Source organism: Tamandua tetradactyla, chromosome 24 (assembly GCF_023851605.1).
Source record: "Tamandua tetradactyla isolate mTamTet1 chromosome 24, mTamTet1.pri, whole genome shotgun sequence".
NCBI classification, from domain to species: domain Eukaryota; kingdom Metazoa; phylum Chordata; class Mammalia; order Pilosa; family Myrmecophagidae; genus Tamandua; species Tamandua tetradactyla.
The window spans coordinates 17,296,352-17,316,458 of NC_135350.1; the positions used below are offsets into that span (position 1 = coordinate 17,296,352).

Consider the following 20,107-nt stretch of genomic DNA (forward strand, 5'->3'; position numbering starts at 1 on the left):
TATGGAAAGATGTTGTTGCTAAAAGTCAAAGAAAAAAAGATGGAGGAGACACCAGATAAATCTGGGAAATAAAATCAGGTGAAAATCCCACAATTTTCTTTTTACTTGCATATGACATTTTAAATCTTTTGATGGCAAGAGGGAGATCTTGTTCACTGTGATGTCCCTTTCATTTAATATAGTGTCACTCATAACTTGGGTGACTATATAAGTAAGTTGGGATACTTCTGAACATCAAAATTGGCACTAACTGCACCAGATACTGAATCTACAAGTACAAACTGCTATCCTCCCAGGCAAATTAGGGTATATGGTCACACTACACATAGACGTTCAACAACTCTTTGATGGGGAGGGAGGGAGGAAGGAATATAGGCATTCAAAGTCAAAAGTCCAATTGTCTAATCTAGGATTATAAAAATAAATCTCCTATCCTACCAAACAGTGGCAGAGAGAGCAAGAATATGCAATTTCACTATTAGTTATGTATTTAGAAAAGTAGTGAATTGCTTATTTCCAGTTTAATGCAAATCATTTACAGGTTGTGACTCAAATGATGGGCTATGGAGAGGTAGTAAGGAGTACATAGAATGTACAGCCTTGCCTTTCAAAATAATATCTTGCATTATGTGACTGGGGAGATTTTTCTTGAGACAGAAAATGTTCTACTTTTATTAGAAACTATAAGTGAGTTTACTTCCATATTTTTCACCAAAATATATTATGTAAGCAAAAACGAAAAGTGACTCACAAATATAACCCTGAAGATTAACTTTTTCTTCCCTTTCTCTTCTCTTTACATTTAGACTAAAAGTTGGTGCTCATTCTTGTGGCTTTAGTTAGTAAGCCACATTTACAACTCACAGACTTTGTAATAGGAAATAATCTCCTTTGGGTTCATTTTCAGTGAAATAATATTGGCTTTTTTTTTGAGTACTATGAATCACAGAAATCACCAAATGATTTGGAAAACTGGCAACTGATGGAAAATAACAAATATTTACAGAAACTGAGAATATAATTTGTGATTTGTGAGCAGAGACAACTGTTTACTTTCACCTGTCATCCATAATCTTTCATCTTTTTACTCCACCTAAAAGAGAGAAAGCTGAAAGACATGACAGAAAGGGAAAAATAAGGATACTTATATGTAGGATTTTCTGAAATTCATATCTTTATCTATTTTGTGGAGTTTTTTTAGTAAAACAGAGTGGCGGACCACGCTGGCTCAGCAGGCAAGAATGCTTGCCTGCCATGCCAGAGGACCTGGGTTTGATTCCCAGTGCCTGCCCATGTAAAAAAATAATAATAATAATAAAAATTAGAATTAAAGTATATGTTTCAATAGCATCAATGTATAGCCAAAATAACATAATATCTTGGGCAGGCCACGGTGGCTCAGCAGGCAAGAATGCTCGCCTGCCATGCCAGAGGACCCAGGTTCGATTCCCGGTGCCTGCCCATGTAAAAAAAAAAAAAAAGCCTTATTTATAAATAGCTGCACAAAAATATTGTGTCCATGTGAAATCCTTATGTGAATTGTTTGGAGATTTCCATTAAAAAGTAGGTAATAAATAAGTTGTTTTAAAATGAGGAACAAGATTAAGAGCAAGAAAGGATTAACAAGGAATAAGACTATTTTATCTCATTGCAAAACATTTAAAGATAAAAGGTTTCATTAAAGTATAGAAAATTAACATTGGGCACGGGTTTTTGCAGTAGTATAATGTTAAATTTCACTTGAAATTTAAGGGAAAGATATCCTAAATACATTTTTTTTTTTTAGAGACTAGCATTTGCCTTTTCATCGACATCCTAGGTTAGAAATTCAGTTCTCATTTGCAGTAGTTAGAAATTCAGTTCTCATTTGCAGTAGTTACATTCTATAAAGTCCCTGCAAACACAGAATTAGCAAATACCAAAGTATTGCTTATGGGGGAAATACATGATTAGGTTCGTATGAGCCTTTGGTCACAACATTTCCCCAACCAATAAATATATAACCTTGTTTTATGTATGTTTCTGCTTAAGACCCTTTATATCTTTTGCTTATTCCTTAAATTTGCATATGTTGATTCCCTAGGAAGTTCTTTGTTTCACCAGTCTTTTAGAGACTGCCCCTTTTAACTCTATCTAGAAATAATATCACTACTTTCAGAAAATTTTAGAGCAACATTTAAACAAAGCCTCAGAAAATAAATTTAAGCAAGTTTAATCAGAAATCTCATTGGTGGTAGGTAATTGGAATTCATTAAATAGGTGTTGTTTGATTAACTTTGAACTCATGGCCAAGAGTACTATAACTCATGCCTAAATGAAGGTTATCTAACACTCATATTTTCTCCATAAGGCATGTAACAACCCAAAATCCAAGAGTGGTTGGTCTGATCTGTGATCACTGCTTTTACCAGCCACTTCAGAGTGTTGTGGGGCTGGCTCTGAGGCAGCCACTCTTCAGAGACCCCTGAAGCAAAGGTGGCAGAGGAATCTTAAAAAAACAATACCTTTTTTCTCTCTTTTCTCTTTCCATTCCCCATTTGGGAGCAAAAACAGTTTGGAAAAGCAACAAATTGTGGCTACAAACCTCAACAACAACAATTACAAAGATACTGGCAATCCCAGAGGAGTAAGAGAACTAGATTTCTAGAGTTATGACAACATAATACCTAGAATGTCCAATCCTTAACAAAAAAATTAAAAACACTTACGGAAACAGGAAAATATGGCCCATTTACAAGAAGAAAGAATTTGCCAGAAACCATCCCTGAGGAAGCTTATACATTGGAACAGCTAGTTGAAGGCTTTAAATCAACTGCCTTAAATACGTTCAATGATATAAAGGAATCCTTATACAAAGAAAACTAGGAAAACATTGTCTGAACAAAATAACGACATAGAAATTATAAAAAGGAACCAAAGAGAAATCTTAGAGCTGCAAAGTATAGTAATTTCAATAAAAAACTCATTATATTCGATTCCCGGTGCCTGCCCATGCAAAAAAAACAAAAGCAAAAACAAAACAAAACTCATTAAACAGATTGAACAGCAGATTTGAATAGGCAGAAGACAGTATCAGTGAACCTTAAGAAAATTGGAATTAACCAGTGTGAAGAGCAAAAAGAAAAAATAGTGAAGAAAATTGAACAGAGACTAAGGGACCTGTAAGATGCAATCAAGTGCACCAACATATACATCATTGAAGTTCAAGAAGAACAAGAGAAAGAGAAAGAGACAGAAAAAAGTATTTGAAAAAATAATGGCTAAAAACTTCCCAAGTCTGATGAAAGAATGAATATACACACCCAGGAAGCTCAATGAATTCAAAGTAGGATAGAATTTAAGAGATCTATACCAAGACACATAATGACATTGTCAAAATCCAAAGAGGATTTTTTTAAAGCAGCAAGAGAAAAGCAGCTTGTCACATATAAGACTGATGGTAGATGTCTCTTCAGAAACCATGGAGACCAGAAAATAATGAGATGACGTATTTAAAGTCCTTAAAGAAAAAAAATGTCAACCAAGAATTCTATATCCAGCAATATTACCTTTCAAAAATGAAGGAGGAATTAAGACATTTACAGATAAACAAAAGCTGAAACAGTTTATTACCAGAAGACTGCCCTTCAAGAAGTGCTAAAGGAAGTTCTTCAGGCTGAAATAAAAGGATACTAGACAGTAACTCAAAGCCCGAAGCCATAAGAAGAAATAAAGAACGCTGGTAAAGATGATTACATAGGAAAATATAAAATGCTGAATTACTGAGTTTAAGTTTATAAATGCTTTTTCTACTCTATAAGACTTAATAGACAAATATTGTAAAATAACATTTAATATCCATGTTAATGGGCATACAATGTATAAAGATGTAATTTAACACAACAACAATATGAAAGGGAAAGGGTGACGATATATTAGAGCAGAGACTTTGCGTACTACTGAAACTAGGTTGGTACTAGTCAAACTAGGTTGTTACTGACTTAAGATATTAATTATAATTACAAAGGCAAATACTAAGAAAATAACAAATATAATGAAAAGTAAAGAAGGAAATCAAAATGGTACCCAACAAAAGTAACTAAAATGTATAAAAAAGTGGTAGTATTACAATTGAAGAACAAATAACATATAAGACATATTTATGGTCATTTAGCCATAAGTAGATCTCTCCTTTTAAAGTGAAAAGACATTATACAGAATGGGAGAAAATAGTTCAAACCATATACTTGATAAGGGTTTGAAATCTAGACTATATAAAGAACTCCTACAACTCAGCAACAGAAAGATAGCCCAATTTAAAAATAGGCCAAGGATTTGAATAGATATTTCCCCAAAGAAGATATTCAGATGGCCAATAATTATATGAGAAGATGCTCAACACCATTAGCCATTAGAGAAATGCAAATTAAAACCACACTGAAATACCATTTCACATCTACTAGGATGGCTATTATTTTTAAAAAAAAAACTGGGAATAACAAGTGTTGACAAAGATGCAGAAAAATAGGAATTTTTGTATATTGTTGGGGGAGATATGAATGTTTCATTGCCACTGTGGAAAACATTTTACTGGTTCCTCAGATAGTTAAACATAGAATTACCATATTACCTGGAAATTCCACTTCTAGCTGTAAACCCAAAAGAATTGAAAACAGGAACTTGAACAGATATGTGTACACTGATATTCATAAGAACATTATTCACAATTGCTGAATGGTGGAAACAACCCAAGGATCTTTCAACAATGAATGAATAAGTGGAATGTGGTCTCTACATACAGTGGATATTATTTGACTGTAAAAAGTAATGAAGCTAGGATACATGCAACAGTATGGATGAACCTTGAAGACAACATGTTGAGTTAAATAAGCCAGACACAAAAGTACAAATATTGTATGATTTCTCTTTTATGAAATATTTATTAGAATAAAGAAATTCTTAGAAAGTAGAATAATGGTTACCAGGGATGGGGAGAGTGGAGAATGAGAAATTGCTAACTAAATGAGTATGAGTTTTAGTTTGGAATGACAAAAATTGTCTGGAAAGAGATAGTGGTGAAAGTTATATGATAGTGTCAATGTACTCGATGTCAAAGAATTTTCCATTTAAATTATGTATATTTTACTGCAATTAAAAATAAGTTCACTTCCCGGTGCCTGCCCATGCAAAAAATAAAATGAAATAAAAAAATAAATAAGTGGGGGGTGCAAGGGTAGTTCGGTGGTAGAATTCTTGCTTGGGGAGACCTGGTTTCGATTTCCAGTCCATGCACTTCCCAAAAAACAAACAAACAAGCAAAACAAGTGAGCAAAAGACAAACAAAAAATTCAACAAATGGTGCTGCAATAATGGGATAATCACATGGAAAAATAATGAAATGTGACCCCACCATACAGCATAATAAATAAAGAAAGTATGCTTTGTAGAACATAAAATCGAATGAATGCCTTTGATTGCTGATGTTACATACATATATACATACCCAGGTCCTGGGTAAATTGGGACCTTAAATATGCCGTCACTTATGGGAAGGAGAAAAAAAAAAGTTGTTGAATCCAAAAGATTTCTAGGACTTTCAAATATCTCCTTGGTCTTCACTCTGATTTATTACTGCTGAGGCTGATGTGAATTGTATCATTTTTGGTCTGAGAGGAAAAGGTGAGACAGTGCATGAACAGAATGAATTCTGTTGTATTAGGATTAACAAATGTAAGAAATCAAAAAGCTCTTAACTAAATGCTTATTCTGTATCAAACAGCTATAGGTATAAGTTCACATTTGATCCAGAATTCAGCTTTATTATTACGTTAAGTATACCACCTGATTTTGATGGGCGGGTGGCAGTTTATTCTCCTCTTTGTAAAATATGTGGTATTGCTTATAGGTAAATAATTATAAAATGCATTGTGGTCACTAGAAGCAAGGCTCTAATTGAGTAAAATAGGGATGCTACATTTTTACTCCTACTGTCAATGATTTAGTAATTTTTCATAACATTAAAAATAAAGATGTAAAAACTGAAAAAGAAACATTATTTTTGGACAAATTTTCAACAAATATTGGTTTGAAAATAATCCTGTTACTTTACTGAAGGAGGGAATTGAGGATATTAATTAAGGGAAACCTTGAGTTATTGTTCTGTCAGTCTCAAAAGAAAAAAAGATGAACCCTTTTGAAATATGTATTAAATTCATTTTTATAATTATTAAAAATTTGATGGTTGCTTGCCTTTGAGTTGATTGTTACTAATATCTTTTTTAGATTAGAACATAGTGAGTAAATTGGCAAGAATCATATGTTGAAAGAACGGAAAAAGTAAAATATTTCTCACATTCTACACTGAACCTTAAGAATTAGAATGGAATTTAAATTAACAACACAGATTTTAATTGCCTTTTGAGTGCCTGTTTTCTGATTGGTATGATGTTAATTCTTATTCCTAAACATGCCAAATATGTTAGAACTAGAACAGATGCCAATTCTGTATGGATAAACAACTTTGAGGCATAATTATTCTATTTGTCACTGTTTCTAAGTGTTGTTCCTTATTTAAGGATATGTTACTCTTTCTGAACATTCAATAAATGCAAAAAAGATTTAATATCACTAAAGAAAATGTATTTGTAGACCTTAATGGGAAAACATCATTCATCATGTGTGTAATTTGTGACTTAGGAGATTAATAACTGTGAAGGCTGGAAGTAAGTTGTGGCATAGATTCTTGGTATGTTTATTTAATAATTAGCAGTGAATTGAAATTGTAACAAAACAGGAAATTAACTATTAAGACATGTTTTTTTCATGGATAAATTAAATGTCATTCAAAAATTTCATTCATAGACAATATTATGTAACTATGTAAATAAAACTATAATTTATTTTAATTAAATGTCTCTATTTTAGGTGAAATGATGATTGCCTTAAACTTTCTTGTCATTTCAGAGTATCTCACAGTGTTCTCTCAGATGATTGCATTCCATGATCCAGAGCTGAGTAATCATCTCAATGAGATTGGCTTTATTCCAGATGTAAGTACTTGGTTCATTAATAGAACATGAGGTAAACAATATAGCAGAAAATAGCAGTACAAAAGAGTTTTTAAAATTTTGTTGTCATGAGAGGTCCATATCTGAACAAGTCATTGCTGCAAGTTATGGACTTTTGTTGTAAATTTGTTTAGTTACTTTCTATATTCTCATTTTTATTTATTTTTCTAACATGTTGAATGTATCAGATGGTTTTAAAAACCTGTTAATGTGATTGTTATACAGCGCTGTGAAAGATTTTCACTTAGAGTTTATGATATTCAGGACTATTTTTTTAAGACATAAGAAACTTGTACATAATAAATTCTTAAGTAGCTGCTTCTGTTTTTCTTGATATAATTAGCTTGGAAGCTTTGCCAGATTTGGGCTTACCTCTTTAGCTTCTCAGTAGTCCATTTCAGACTACAAGTTAGAGTTCAGGTCAAAGTTTAGTGAGTGTATGACTGAGCAGTTACTCATTTAGTGGTACCTGACACTGAGTAAAGCATCCTTTAAAGGGCAGTTAGAGTATAGTATCATAGGTTTTTGTAAACCTCAAAAAAATGCTTTTTAAGTTAGAAATCTTATTCTATCTTAACCTTCTTTGTCTCCTGATCATGCTTTTCCTGTTAAAGGCACGTATCCTTGATGTGCAAGGTTAAGGATAAAAATGTTTATACTAACACTCAATGAATGAATTTAAAGTATTAACAGTAACACATAGTATAAATATTCACATAGTTCTTTGAAGTTTAAAAATACTTTCTTAAAAGTATTTTTTCATTTGCTTCTCAAAACAAATCTGTAAGTTGTGTGAAGCATATATTTTCAACATTTAACAGATAAGGAATTTAGTCTTTGGGAAGATAAAACTAATTGGTCACATAACTAAAACTTTAACCAACATCATTACGCATCCCCACCTCAGCCACCCACATTCTGGGTATACCTTCCATTGGCAGACTGGGGACTAAAGCCTATGTCTCCTTACTAAAACCTTCTCCTTACTCCTAGTTGATTGCTCTTTGTATTGTTCTGTAGCTGTGATGTTTATCCTCAGACCTAAAATAACCATTCTTAACATTTACAGTACCATTTGCTTCTTGGCTTTTGGAGAAACATCTTTCATTTAAGTATATGATTTATTCAGTGAGAGTCCCATAAAGAACACATAAAGGCTTTAAAACAAGAAGTAAATGGCAACAAAACAAAGACAAACCCTATAATCGTTTTATGTTACCCTAAATTTCTTGCCTCAAATTATAAATGTGAAGTATAACACAATGCTAAATTAAATCTTAGGCTAGAGTTAGGAAATTTATTGAAGGATTGATGGTTGAGTTGGCAATGATGTTGGATTTTTGAGAAAAAATAATAATAATTGAATAAATCATAGTTGAGTTGGTAATAGCATTGGATTTTGGGGAAAGAATGCAAATTAAGTAATAAATGAAAAAGAATGGTAGTAACTAAGATACAAACCAAAAGAAGGGATAATTATTTTCAAAATGTGCTCTTGAAAGTGTCTAATTAGGTTGTTCTCAGTACTGAGCAGAAAACTGAATTGATTCAGTGTTACACATTGATAAAACACATTTATAGAGACATATATGTATGGAATTATAAGGACAGTCTGATAAAACCTTTAGACATATTCATAAACATATATAGTATTAAGAAAGAAATAACAGAAGAAAGAATATCTTTAGAAAATTTGGACTCTGAATGAGTATGACACAAGAAGTAGTAGTGAGCAAATCAATGTTAAAAAGTTCAACACATTAAATGCTTCTTATTTGTCAAGCACTGCTTCATACTCTTAAATATAGTCTCTCATCTAATTGTCACATTTGTACATGTAATTAAATATTTATGGTTATGTATTTTTACATAAGGCCAATTTTACAAGGGTTAATAGCAAGGTAGAAATAAAATTATAGCAATGACATGAAAGGTAAGAATAGATGGGAAATTTGTTTTAAAGTGTTCTAATATTTTTGTATCACTTGAGGGGAAGATAAATATGCTCATTATATTTAGATGTTGAGTCAAGGATCCTGGATCTGAGATTTGATTTTATCTTATTTACAAGCCAATAAGTGCCTGTTATTGTTTTATGGCTACTGACATATAAGACTGATGGGTCAGAGTTGGAGGATTTTATCACTCACAGCACAGCAAGCAGCTTGAGCATCATTATGTTGGTTCCACTTGTTCCCAATTTCCATGAAGACAAGGGCTGAGATGAATCATGTACTTGCAGGGGATCGGGTAACAGGAAAGAAATTCTGAGTTTAGGGAAATCATAATTTTTCAAATGGGCGGTAAGCCTGCCTTATTTTTGCTCTTCAGAGAAAGAGATATTATCTTTTTCTTACAAGGATAGAAGTAAACTTGTTTTTGATCTAGAGAGAGAGTCTATCTCTATATTCCCAGGTTGTTATGCACAGACATCTTTGGAAAGATAGTCCAGAACAATGGAGAGTCAGTGTATTTGCTTACAAGACTTGCAGAAGTATTAGTGATCCATGGATCCCCCAACACATACATGTTAAAAGTATAATGGTCATTACTGAAGGAATAGAAAGAGAATGTATAACTGTTAAACCAATAAAAGCTGGGGCGGAGGGGGTGATTGTGAAACAAAGAAATGTCAATTTGTCTTATAAAGACAGAAAAGCAGAACATAGAAAGAATTTAAGTTAAATTGTCTGTTAAAAAAGATTAGCAGGATATGTGTTTTTTAAAACTCCATCTATATGCTGTTTCCAAGAAACACACATAAAAATATAAGGATTTTGGTAAAAAAAAAAATGATAAAAAGAGCATATGTGACTCAATATTAACCAAAAGAAAGCTAATAGTGATATTTATATAAACTAGTGAAACAGAAAAGAGAACCCAAAACAAGCCCACCCACATATGGAATTTGGTATAGTATGGAGGTGGTTTCACATAACAGTTAGGAAACAAGGGGTTATAGAACAAATGGTCCTGATACAATTGGATGACTACTAAGTGGGGAAAGGGGGACCATAAAAAGTAGTCAAAGCTAACCTCCCAAGCATAAAAGTAAGTTCTACATTGCTTAGAAGACCTAAATATGGAATGTCATATTTATTATCTCAGTCTAGGAAGGAATTCTAATAGGTGTTATAGAGCAGACAGTACATAAATTTAAAAAAGAAAAATTAGAACTGGGGGAGTGGTACAAGCAGACTTCGATTGTAATGATAATGTATTACTTTGATCTTTAAAAATTTTTGAAGCAAATGAGGTAAAACATTAATGTCTATTAAATCTGAGTGGAGAATATATTGGTGTTAAATGTGCTACACAGGGTGAGTTAATTATTCAGTAGTTTTAAGATAGTGTCTTTATTTGGTTTAGATCTGTTCCCATTAATTCTCTGCTGAAATTACTGGGACATTTTTGTATAATGTTTTATGAAAACTCTTCAATAGTAGTATTATTATGAAAGTAATATTGATTTATGTGTGTAGTGTAATTAGTCTTGTGGGACATTCAGAAGCCACATGGTTTGGGAGGCAATTCAAAGTGTGTTGAAATGTACAACATATAGCAAATTTTGAGCATACCCTGACCCCCAGCCACTGATTGCAGTAGTAATTCTCTAATCACTGTGACAGTAAAATGCCTCTATACAAGTTTCTAAATGCTCTCTGTGGAATGGTAATGTCATTATGGAGAATCCTAGAGGACACAAAGAGAAAAAAGGAAAAAGAATGTTTTTTAACCTAGAGAAAATTGCCCTTGTCTACAACTATTCTCTTGTCACAGTGGGAAAAACTATTTAAGAAAGAAAGTAAAAATGTTAATATCAAGATTGTTCTTGGAATTTGTTATTATTTTTTATTTGTTTTGTTTGTTTGGTCTGTTTCTAAAGTCTGGAAAATGTAAAATGTTTCAGAGACTATTTTGAAATTTAATTTTGTAAATGGATTTGATGTTTTTAATGTATAGATTGATGACAGAGAATCTTGGTGGAAAGGTACATTAGTCAGGGTTCTCTAGAGAAACAGAGTAATAGGAGATATCTGTAAATATGAGATTTATAAAGGTGTGTAACTGGGGATGGAAGAGTCCAAAATCCACAGGGCAGGCTGTGAAGCTGGCGGCTCCGATGAAGGGTCTGGATGAACTCCACAGGAGAGGTTTGCTGACTGAAGAAGCAGTAAAAAAAGTCTTTCTTCTTCCTTAAAAGTCTGCTGCAGCTGACAGGAGTGCCCAGTTGGTGGGAGACACACCTTAGTTAATCGCAGATGTAATCAACCACAGATGCAATCAACTGACTGATGATTTAATACACCAGCGTTCTGGTTTATTACCCAGCCGTGAGATATCCTTACAGTGATGGTCAGGCCAGTGCTTGACTGACCAGACTGGGCATTATCACTTGGCCAAGTTGATACCAGAACCTAACCATCACAATTCACCCCTTGTCAACTTGGCAACTATACGTGTCACCTTGAAACACACTTAATTTCCAAGTGGAACATAATGACAGACATATGTTTCATCTAAATTCTCAGCTGCCCTGTGTACAACTGGAAGCACACTACATCTCTCCAGAATAGGGTGAAAAACCTTAGGTGACTTCATATACTATGACTTAAATACTGTAACATGAACAGTACGACTTATGTCATATGATAAGAGGAAAATAAGATATTTGCTTATGTACTAATGCAAACATACTCGTACCAAAACAGAGAGAAAATATGCATACAATCACATTCCTTCTTTCTGTAACTAGTCATGTGGTCCTAGTTCATATTTCTTTGTCTAAAAAAAGTCTTTATTTGAAAATATTTTTACTTTATATAGAATAATAGATTGGCAGATTTGCTTTTTAGCATTATCAGCATTTTTAAGATGCTGCCTTGTTTTCTGACTTGTATAATTTTTGTTGAAAAATCTGTAGTAATTCTTATAGTTGGTCCTTGGTGTATAAAGTGTCTTTCTATCCTCTAGTTCCTTATAGAATTTTCTTATTATTTATTTTAAACAATTCAATTGTGTTGTGTCTTTTTTTTAATTTCCTTTTTATCCTTCTTGGGTTTTTTTGTGTTTTGTATTTAGCTTCTTAAATCTGTGAATTTACAGTTTTCATCAAATTTGAACAACTTTTTTTTTTACCATTATTTCTTCATATCCCTTTTCTTCCCCCGTTCCTTCTGGTACTCTGATTTTATGCCTGTTAGAGGGCTTGAATTGTTCTATATGACACTGAAGTTCTGTTTGTTCTTTTTTGTTGTTGTTGTCTTCTTTCTCTCTGTGCTTCCATTTGAATGGTTTCTATTCCTATGTCTTCAAGTTTCCTGGCATTTTCTTTTGTCTAATATACTGTCATCTCATCTAGTAACACTGCATTTTTTGCCTTTAGAAGTGACATTCGGTTTATTACACCTCTCCCTTTTCTCATCAATATACTCATTTTCCTTTGATTCCATAAGTATATTTATAATAGCTGTTTTAAGGTCCTTGTCATTTCTAGGTCTGTTTGTATTGATTGCTTTTATTCCTGATTATGGGTCACAATTTGCTGTTTCCTTACATACTGATAATTTTTATATGATGCCAGACATTGTGAATGCTACATTACTGAGTGTTTGGATTGAATTGTGATTGTGTTTCTCCCTTTGTAATGTGTTGTTTATGTGTATTTTTCTAAGATAAATGTAAATCTAGTTGATCCTTTTGTGTCTTATTTTTAATAAGGCCAGTACTAGAGTAGCCTTGAATCTAGGGCTAATTTAGCCCTACAGTAAGTCATGACCCTTTAGCTATCCCTACTGATTGCTATAAGACTTCAACAAGTTCTCTTACTATGGATGAATGAAACATAAATGTCTCCTAGCCCTAGCCCTTTGTGAGCTCTGAGAATTGTTCACCTTATAAGTCCTAGCTATAAATTCCTTCCTGAATTTGTGAAGTTTCACATTATACATAGGTAGGTTAATATTTAGCAAAGCCTCAAGATGTCTCGTAAGCAGAATTCTGAAACTTGTTCTCTGCACAGTTCCCAACTCTTCTGTACTGCGTATAAATTCCCACCAGCTTTACTTGCCCGTGTTCTGATTCTGTCTTTTCCACTGAACAAGATCACAGTTCTCTGTTTTTGATATCCCATCTAATTTTTCCCCTTTTCTCAGGGAACACATACTAAACTGCCTGTTGTCCATGTCTGAAAACAGTTACTTCATTATTTTTCCCGATTTTCTAGTTTTTATTAGCATGAGGATAATTAGCATAAAGCCAACCCATCAATAGATAAAAATAGAAATTTCCCAGAAGTTATCTTTTGATGTTCAATAAAAACATGGTGCAGTAGCATCCTGTCTTTGCTGTTATAAATAGCACAAACCTGGTGGCTTTAACCAACAGAATTGTGTTCTCTGACAGCCCTGGAGGCCAGAAGTCCAATATTAAGGTGTTGGCAGGGCTGCACTGCCTATTGAGGATCTCGGGAAATGTCTGTTATTTACCCCTCCAGCTTCCAGTAGCTATCAGCAATTATTAACTTGCGTCTTCATCTCTCCAATCTCTCCATGGTCATGTATCTCCTCTTCAGCGTTTCCCTCTTCTGTGTGTCTCCTCCAAGCTCCCCCCACCTTTCTTTTTTAAGGACACTTGCCATGGGATTTAGTGCCCTTTCACATAATTAGTTACATCTGAAAGACCCTTTCTCCAAATAAGGTAGCATTCACAAGTTCTTGGGATTGACATGTGGACATATTTTGGGGGGAATTACCATTCACCTCACTATAGTATTCCCTCTGGCCATCGACTTACATCCTAACATCTCTAAGTGTCTTGACACTTACACAATCAACTATACTCCAAAATTTCATCTAAATATTATAGAAATTACCTAAATAAAGTAGGAGTGAGATTCTAGGAATGATCCATCCTCAAGCAAAATTCCTCTCCATCTGTTGATGGTTTTGAGGCTGGAAAAATGTCCAAATCAGAGCACCATCAAGACGATGCTTTCTTTCTGGAGAATATGGTGTTCTGGGACAGGCTGTTGACAATCCTTTGTATTTAGCTTGTCACATGGCAGCATCTCCTGGTCTCTCTCTTCTCTTCCAGGTTTCATTCTTTTTTTTATCTCCTGGCAGCTCTGTCTGTGGTTTCTCCATAGTTCATATTTATCACTATCTTCTACTACCATTCCATGTTCCCTTTACCCTAAGCACCAGCTGTCCCTGGTTCATTGCAGGTGGGATGACCCAAACCTTCATTCCTGAAGTTTCTGGATTGGGTTGTTGCTGTTTTCCATTGACTTTAATACAGGGCATAGTAGTACTAAGAAACGCCCTAGGGGATCTCCTGTATTCCAGGAAAGCTCTTCTTTAACTCCATTGTGTAGTTGCAATCTTATTTCCCCTTGATAGGATAAGTCACCCCAGGTAGAATAGTAATCCCCTTTCTTGCCTGTTGATTCAGTGGCATTAGAAGCCCAAAGTGGACAGGTGGCAGTCTTAACTTCCAGCTCAATGAATCATTGTTGTGTCTCCTGGTAGGAGCATAACTCCTTTTGGAACTGAGACCTGTAGGCCAACAGAACTTAAGATTTCAGGGGCAGGAAGCAAAAGTTTTCCTAGTAGATCACTAGAGGTGATAGTAAGTAGTGCCACTCCCATTTCCACCCCTTGATTCCTGGACCCCAAGAATCCTGGCTATGGAGAAACAGCACATACAGTGAATGCTGGGTCAGAGCATACACAACCTCCTGAAGAATATTTCCCTAGCCCTGCAAAGTACTGCCACCTAGCTGGCACCATAATTGGGTCTTCAAAAGGCCATTCCACTGTTCTGTCAACCCACCTCCTTCTGGATGATGAGGAACCTGGTAAGTCCAGAGAATTCCATGAGCATGTGCCCATTCCTGTACTTCATTTGCTATAAAAGTGGGTTCCTGGATCAGAAGCAATGCTGTTTGAAATACCACAACAGTAGATAAGGGATTCTGTAAGTCCACAGATAGTAATTTTTACAGAAGCATGACGTATAGGGAAGGCTAACTCATATCTGGAGTATGTGTCTATTCCAGGGAAAACAAATCGTTTCCCCTTCCATGATGGAAGTGGTCCAATGGGAAACCTCAGAGAAAGGTGCCATATCAGAGACTGAGACACATTGGGCACTCAGCAGTGGCTGTAGCCAGGTCAGCCTTGGTGAGTAGAAGTCCATGTTGCTGACCCATGCATCAGCTCCATCCCTACCACCATACCCACTTTGTTCATGAGCCCATTGGGCAATGGTAGGAATGGCTGAGGAAAGAGGATTACTTGTGTCCACAGAATGTCATCTTACCACTTGATTATTAAAAGTTCTTCTACTAAAGACACCCTCTGGTGAACATTCACATGGGAAAAATATGTTCATGTTCTTCACTCACTTAGGAAGATCTATCCACATACCTCTTCCCCAGACCTCTCTGTCACCAATTTTCTAAGTATGCTCCTTTCAAGTCCCTGACCATCCAACCAAACCATTTGCAACAGCCCATGAGTTAGTATACAAACACACCTTTGGCCAGCTCTCCTTCCAAGCAAAATGGACAACCAGGTGCACTTCTTGAAGTTCTGCCCACTGGAAGGATTTCCCCTCACCACTGTCCTTTAAAGACATCCCAGAATGGGGTTGTAGTGCTGCAGCTGTCCACTTCTGAGTGGTCTCTTTGTATCGTGCAGAACCATCTGTAAACTGGGCCTCTCTTCCTCCGTCAACTGACTGTAAGGAACTCCCCAAAAGGTTATAGCTCTGATCTGGTAAAGAGAAGGTAATGTGTCGGGAGTGAGGCCATGGGAATTTGGGCCACTTTCTCATTTAACTTACTTGTGCCTTCAGGACCTGCTCAAGCCCTATATCATGGAATACCATTTCACCTTTATGGCTTGGTGGTTCAGGCAGCACCCAGCTCATGATAGTCAACTCAGATCTCATGATAACTTGGTGGCCCATGGTTAAACATTCAGTCTCTACTAGGGCCCAGTAGCAGCCTAAACGCTGTTTCTCAAAAGAAGAATACTTATCTGATGGTAAGGCTTAGCTCCCCAAATCCTAAGGGTCTGCATTGTGAGTCTCCTCTAGGGAACTGCCAAAGTCTCCAGATACCATCCCTATTTCTAGCACCATTGGATCTGCTGGATCATATGGCTCAAGTGGCAGAGCAGCTTGCACAGCAGCCTGGACATGTCACAGAGTCTCCTCTTATTCTGGTCCCCATTCAAAACTAGCCACTTTTCTGGTCACAAAGTAAATGGGTCAGAGTAGCACATCCAAATGAGGAATATGTTGTCTCCAAATCCAAAGAGACCAACTAGGCAATGTGCCTCTTTTTTGGTCATAGGACAGGCCAAATTCAACAGCTTATCCTCCATCTTAGAAGGGATATCTCAACATGCCCCACACCACTGGACACCTAGAAATTTCAGGTAGAAGGCTCCTGTGTATTTGTTGGATTTATCTCCCATCCCCTGACATGCAAATCCCTTACCAATAAGTCTAGAGTAGTTGAGAGTTGTTGCTACTTCTTGCTCAGTAGGGCCAATCAGCATGGTATCTCCAATATAATGGGCCAGTATGATACCTTGTGGGAGGAAGAAATGTTCAAGGTCCCTGCAAAGAAGATTGTAACATAGCGCTGGAGAGTTGATGTACCCCTGAGGCAGGGCAGTGAAAGTATATGGCTGGCCTTACCAGTGAATGCAAACTGTTCCTGGTAGTCTTTACTGACAACTATTGAGAAAAAAGCATTTGCTAAATCAGTAGCTGTATGCCAGTTACCAGGGGATGTGTTGATTTGACCAAGCAATGATACCACATCTGGAATAGCAGCTGCAATTGGAGTCACCACCTGGTTAAGTTTACAATAATCCACTGTCATCCTCTAAGACCCATCTACTTTCTGCACAGGCCACACAGGAGAATTGAATGGGGATGTGGTGGGAATCTCTGCATTCTTTAAGTCCTTAAGAGTGGCCCTAATCTGCAATCCCTCCAGGAATCCACTATTTCTTCTGAATCACTATTTTGCTAGGTAGGGGCAATTCTAGTGGCTTCTACTTGGCCTTTCCTACCATAATGGCTCTTTTCCACAAGGCAGAAACCCCATGTAGGGATTTTGCCAGTTGCTGAGCAAGTTGAATCCTAGTATGCATTCTGGAACTGGAGAAATAACCACAGAATGGTTACAGGACCCACTGAGATGGACCTGAGCTAAAACTCCATTGATCACCTGACCTCCATAAGCCCCTACTCTGACTGATAGACCAGAGTGACATTTTGGGTCTCCTGGAATTAGTGTCACTTCTGAACCAGTGTCTAATAATCCCCCCAAAATCTCATTACTTCTTTTTCCCCAGTGCTCTCTTTGGGGAAGGCTGGGAGGAAGGGTAACAGTGTGAATTTTGGACGATGTAAAAGTGTGCTTCCCCAAGGGTACCCAGCACTTACCTCATTCAAGGGGCTCTCGATCTGTAAACTCTCTCTCAAGTCTCAGAATTGATTAAGGGGCCATGACTCCGCTTTTGTAATTCAAGTTAGACTTCTGTTCACTTGACCTGAATCCTTCTGCTTATACAGCTCAAACAAGAATTTAGTAGCTGCCCATCTGTTTTACTTCTAGATACCACATAATCTACTAGCCAATACCCAGAGTCTCAGTGAGTCAGATTGTTTTGACTTCTGCTTTGAATCTGCTGTCCATTTTGGTGGTCACACCCACCTTGTCTATGGTGATTAACTGGCCAACTTGGGATCCAGTCATCCCCATTCTGTTTAAGGATTCTGGTTCAGTGACAACAGTTCCCACTTTAACATCTGACCTACCACAAAGGGCAACTACAAAGTGCTTCAAAAATGATGGCGCTAATGATGAGACTAGCTCTCACAAATTTATTTCTTGAGGTTCTGGTGAAAGATGTATCCTTGGAAATTCGTGGCATGTGTGAGCAGATCTTCCATGATAAATCCACTCTAACATTCCAATCTCTCTAAGCCTTTGTATCCCCTCATCTACATTATACCAGGGTTGTTCTGATTTTGACTTCAGATCAGCCACCTTTGAGCCATGTTTCAGCCAGCCATCCATACAAACTATTAATGTGCTTCCTAACCCCTCAAGCTACAACATTGAATGCAGAATCTTTGCTTAGTGGGTCCATATCGATAAACTCAGCTTGATCCAAATTTATATCCCATCCACCATTATCCCACACCCTAAATATCCATTCCCACACATACTCCCCTGATTTTTGTCTAAATAGGTTGAAAAACTCATGCAGTTCTTTTGGAGTATAGCATACCTTCTCATGAGTCATACTTTGTACCTCACCTTTCAGGGCCCATTGGGACTTTAAGTCTAGTTACAAGTCTTGAAGAAAAGAGGGGTAGTAGATGTGGGTCATGAAAAGAAGTAGAAGTGTCTTTCAAGCCATTTACCTCAGGGCATTCCATTGCAGTTTCATCTGGTGAAACAGGTTGCTCCAGAGAAAGCTGGAGAGAATTGCTCCAGAGAAAGGAGTGAGGGCTGTGTCTCCAGGGGAGGTGCTTACAGGTTTAGCAGCCACTGAAGGGTTAATCTCTGGCCAGAATGGAGGCTGGGAAACTGCTCCCTCAAGGCAGGCTAGAGTTCAGGAAGCTCTTTCTCAGGGAAGTCCATTACAGGTCTATCTAGCAAAGGCTCAGCAGATTCCAGGGAGTCCATCTCTCTATCACCATTGTTATCAAGCCATATATCCCCATCCCATGTTCAAGATCCCATTCTTTTCCAAGCAATGCCCTTACTTTAACAGAAGTCACCCTGCGAAGTTGAGATTTTAGTTTATGTTGTAAATCTGCTCCTTGCACAATGAGGCTGTGTCTGGTTTTCAGAGATCTCAAGTCTGCAAACAGGAAATAAGATTTTCTTTCGGGACAAACATGGAAACTTTTGCATCATTCATACAGGACTTAAGGTGCAAATTTAAAGCTTCAGCTCATCCCTTTCCCTTTCCCTCATCACTGTATCCAGTGAATCTAACAACAACCAGCCAACATCATTATACCTCTTAATTCCACAAAACTCCATAAAGGTATCAAAAACACTCTCACCCAGAGCCTTGCCTGGTCAGGTCTACAATTAGCAGAATCTAATGGTGATATTTTGAGTATCTCTCTTGTCAACTCACCCCATGGACTGACAGTGCCATCTTAATTATTGCAAACAGAGTCGTTAGTACCTCTGAGTCTAATCAGAGTAGAAAACAATTGTAAAAGGCCATTTTTTAAGATTTTTTTTTTCTCAAGAACCACTCTTGGTACCTAGCTGAATTAGTCAGGGTTCTCTAGTGAAACAGAACTAACAGGAGATATCTGTAAATATGAGATTTATAAAGGTGCCTCATCCAGCCCTGGGAAGGGAAGAGTCCAAAATCTCTGGGGCAGGCTGTGAAGCTGACACCTCTGATAAATGGTCTGTATGAACTCCACAGGAGAGGCCAGCTGGCTGAGGAAGCAGTGGAAAATTCTCTCTTCCTTAAAAGTCTTTGACTGAGTGAATTATTTTGGTGGTGTGAGACACTTTAGTTGATCGCGGATATAATCAGCCACAGATGCAATCAACTGACTGATGATTTAATACACCAGCCTTCTGGTTTATCAACCAACTACAAAATATCCTTGCACCAACAGTCAAGCCCCTGTGTGTCTGACTGGATAATTAGGCTTCATCACTTGGCCAGGTTAGCACCAGAACCTAACCATCACAGAAGGATATGATGAAATGGGGAATTTTTCTACAGTATTTTTGTAACTCTGTTAAGGAACACTTATTTTTCAGTTGCTTTTCTTTAGTTTGTGTGTGTGATGTTCTTTTTTTTTTAATTGCCTTCAGTGCTCTACTCTTTAAAATAATGTTTTTAGATAATATTCTGTACCTCTAATAATAAAGGCTAGGATTTATCAAGGTGGAGGGTGGGCACTTTGATAATGAGTTCCCAAACTCAGTTTCCTGCTCAAGAACTACTAATCTTACCCAAATAAGTCCTCATTATTCTTACATCATTGAA

General features: G+C 36.4%; 1 protein-coding gene across 8 annotated transcripts in view; it reads left to right on the top strand.

Annotated features, from left to right (window-relative positions):
- The window catches only part of TBCK (TBC1 domain containing kinase), a 288,273-nt gene that overhangs the window by 125,484 nt on the left and 142,682 nt on the right, over window positions 1-20,107 (top strand). For all 8 annotated transcript variants that reach the window (XM_077142625.1, XM_077142621.1, XM_077142622.1 and 5 more), the window contains one exon: window positions 6,943-7,028. In XM_077142625.1, the coding sequence (XP_076998740.1) occupies window positions 6,943-7,028 (86 nt within the window). The remainder of the gene's footprint in view (window positions 1-6,942; window positions 7,029-20,107) is intronic.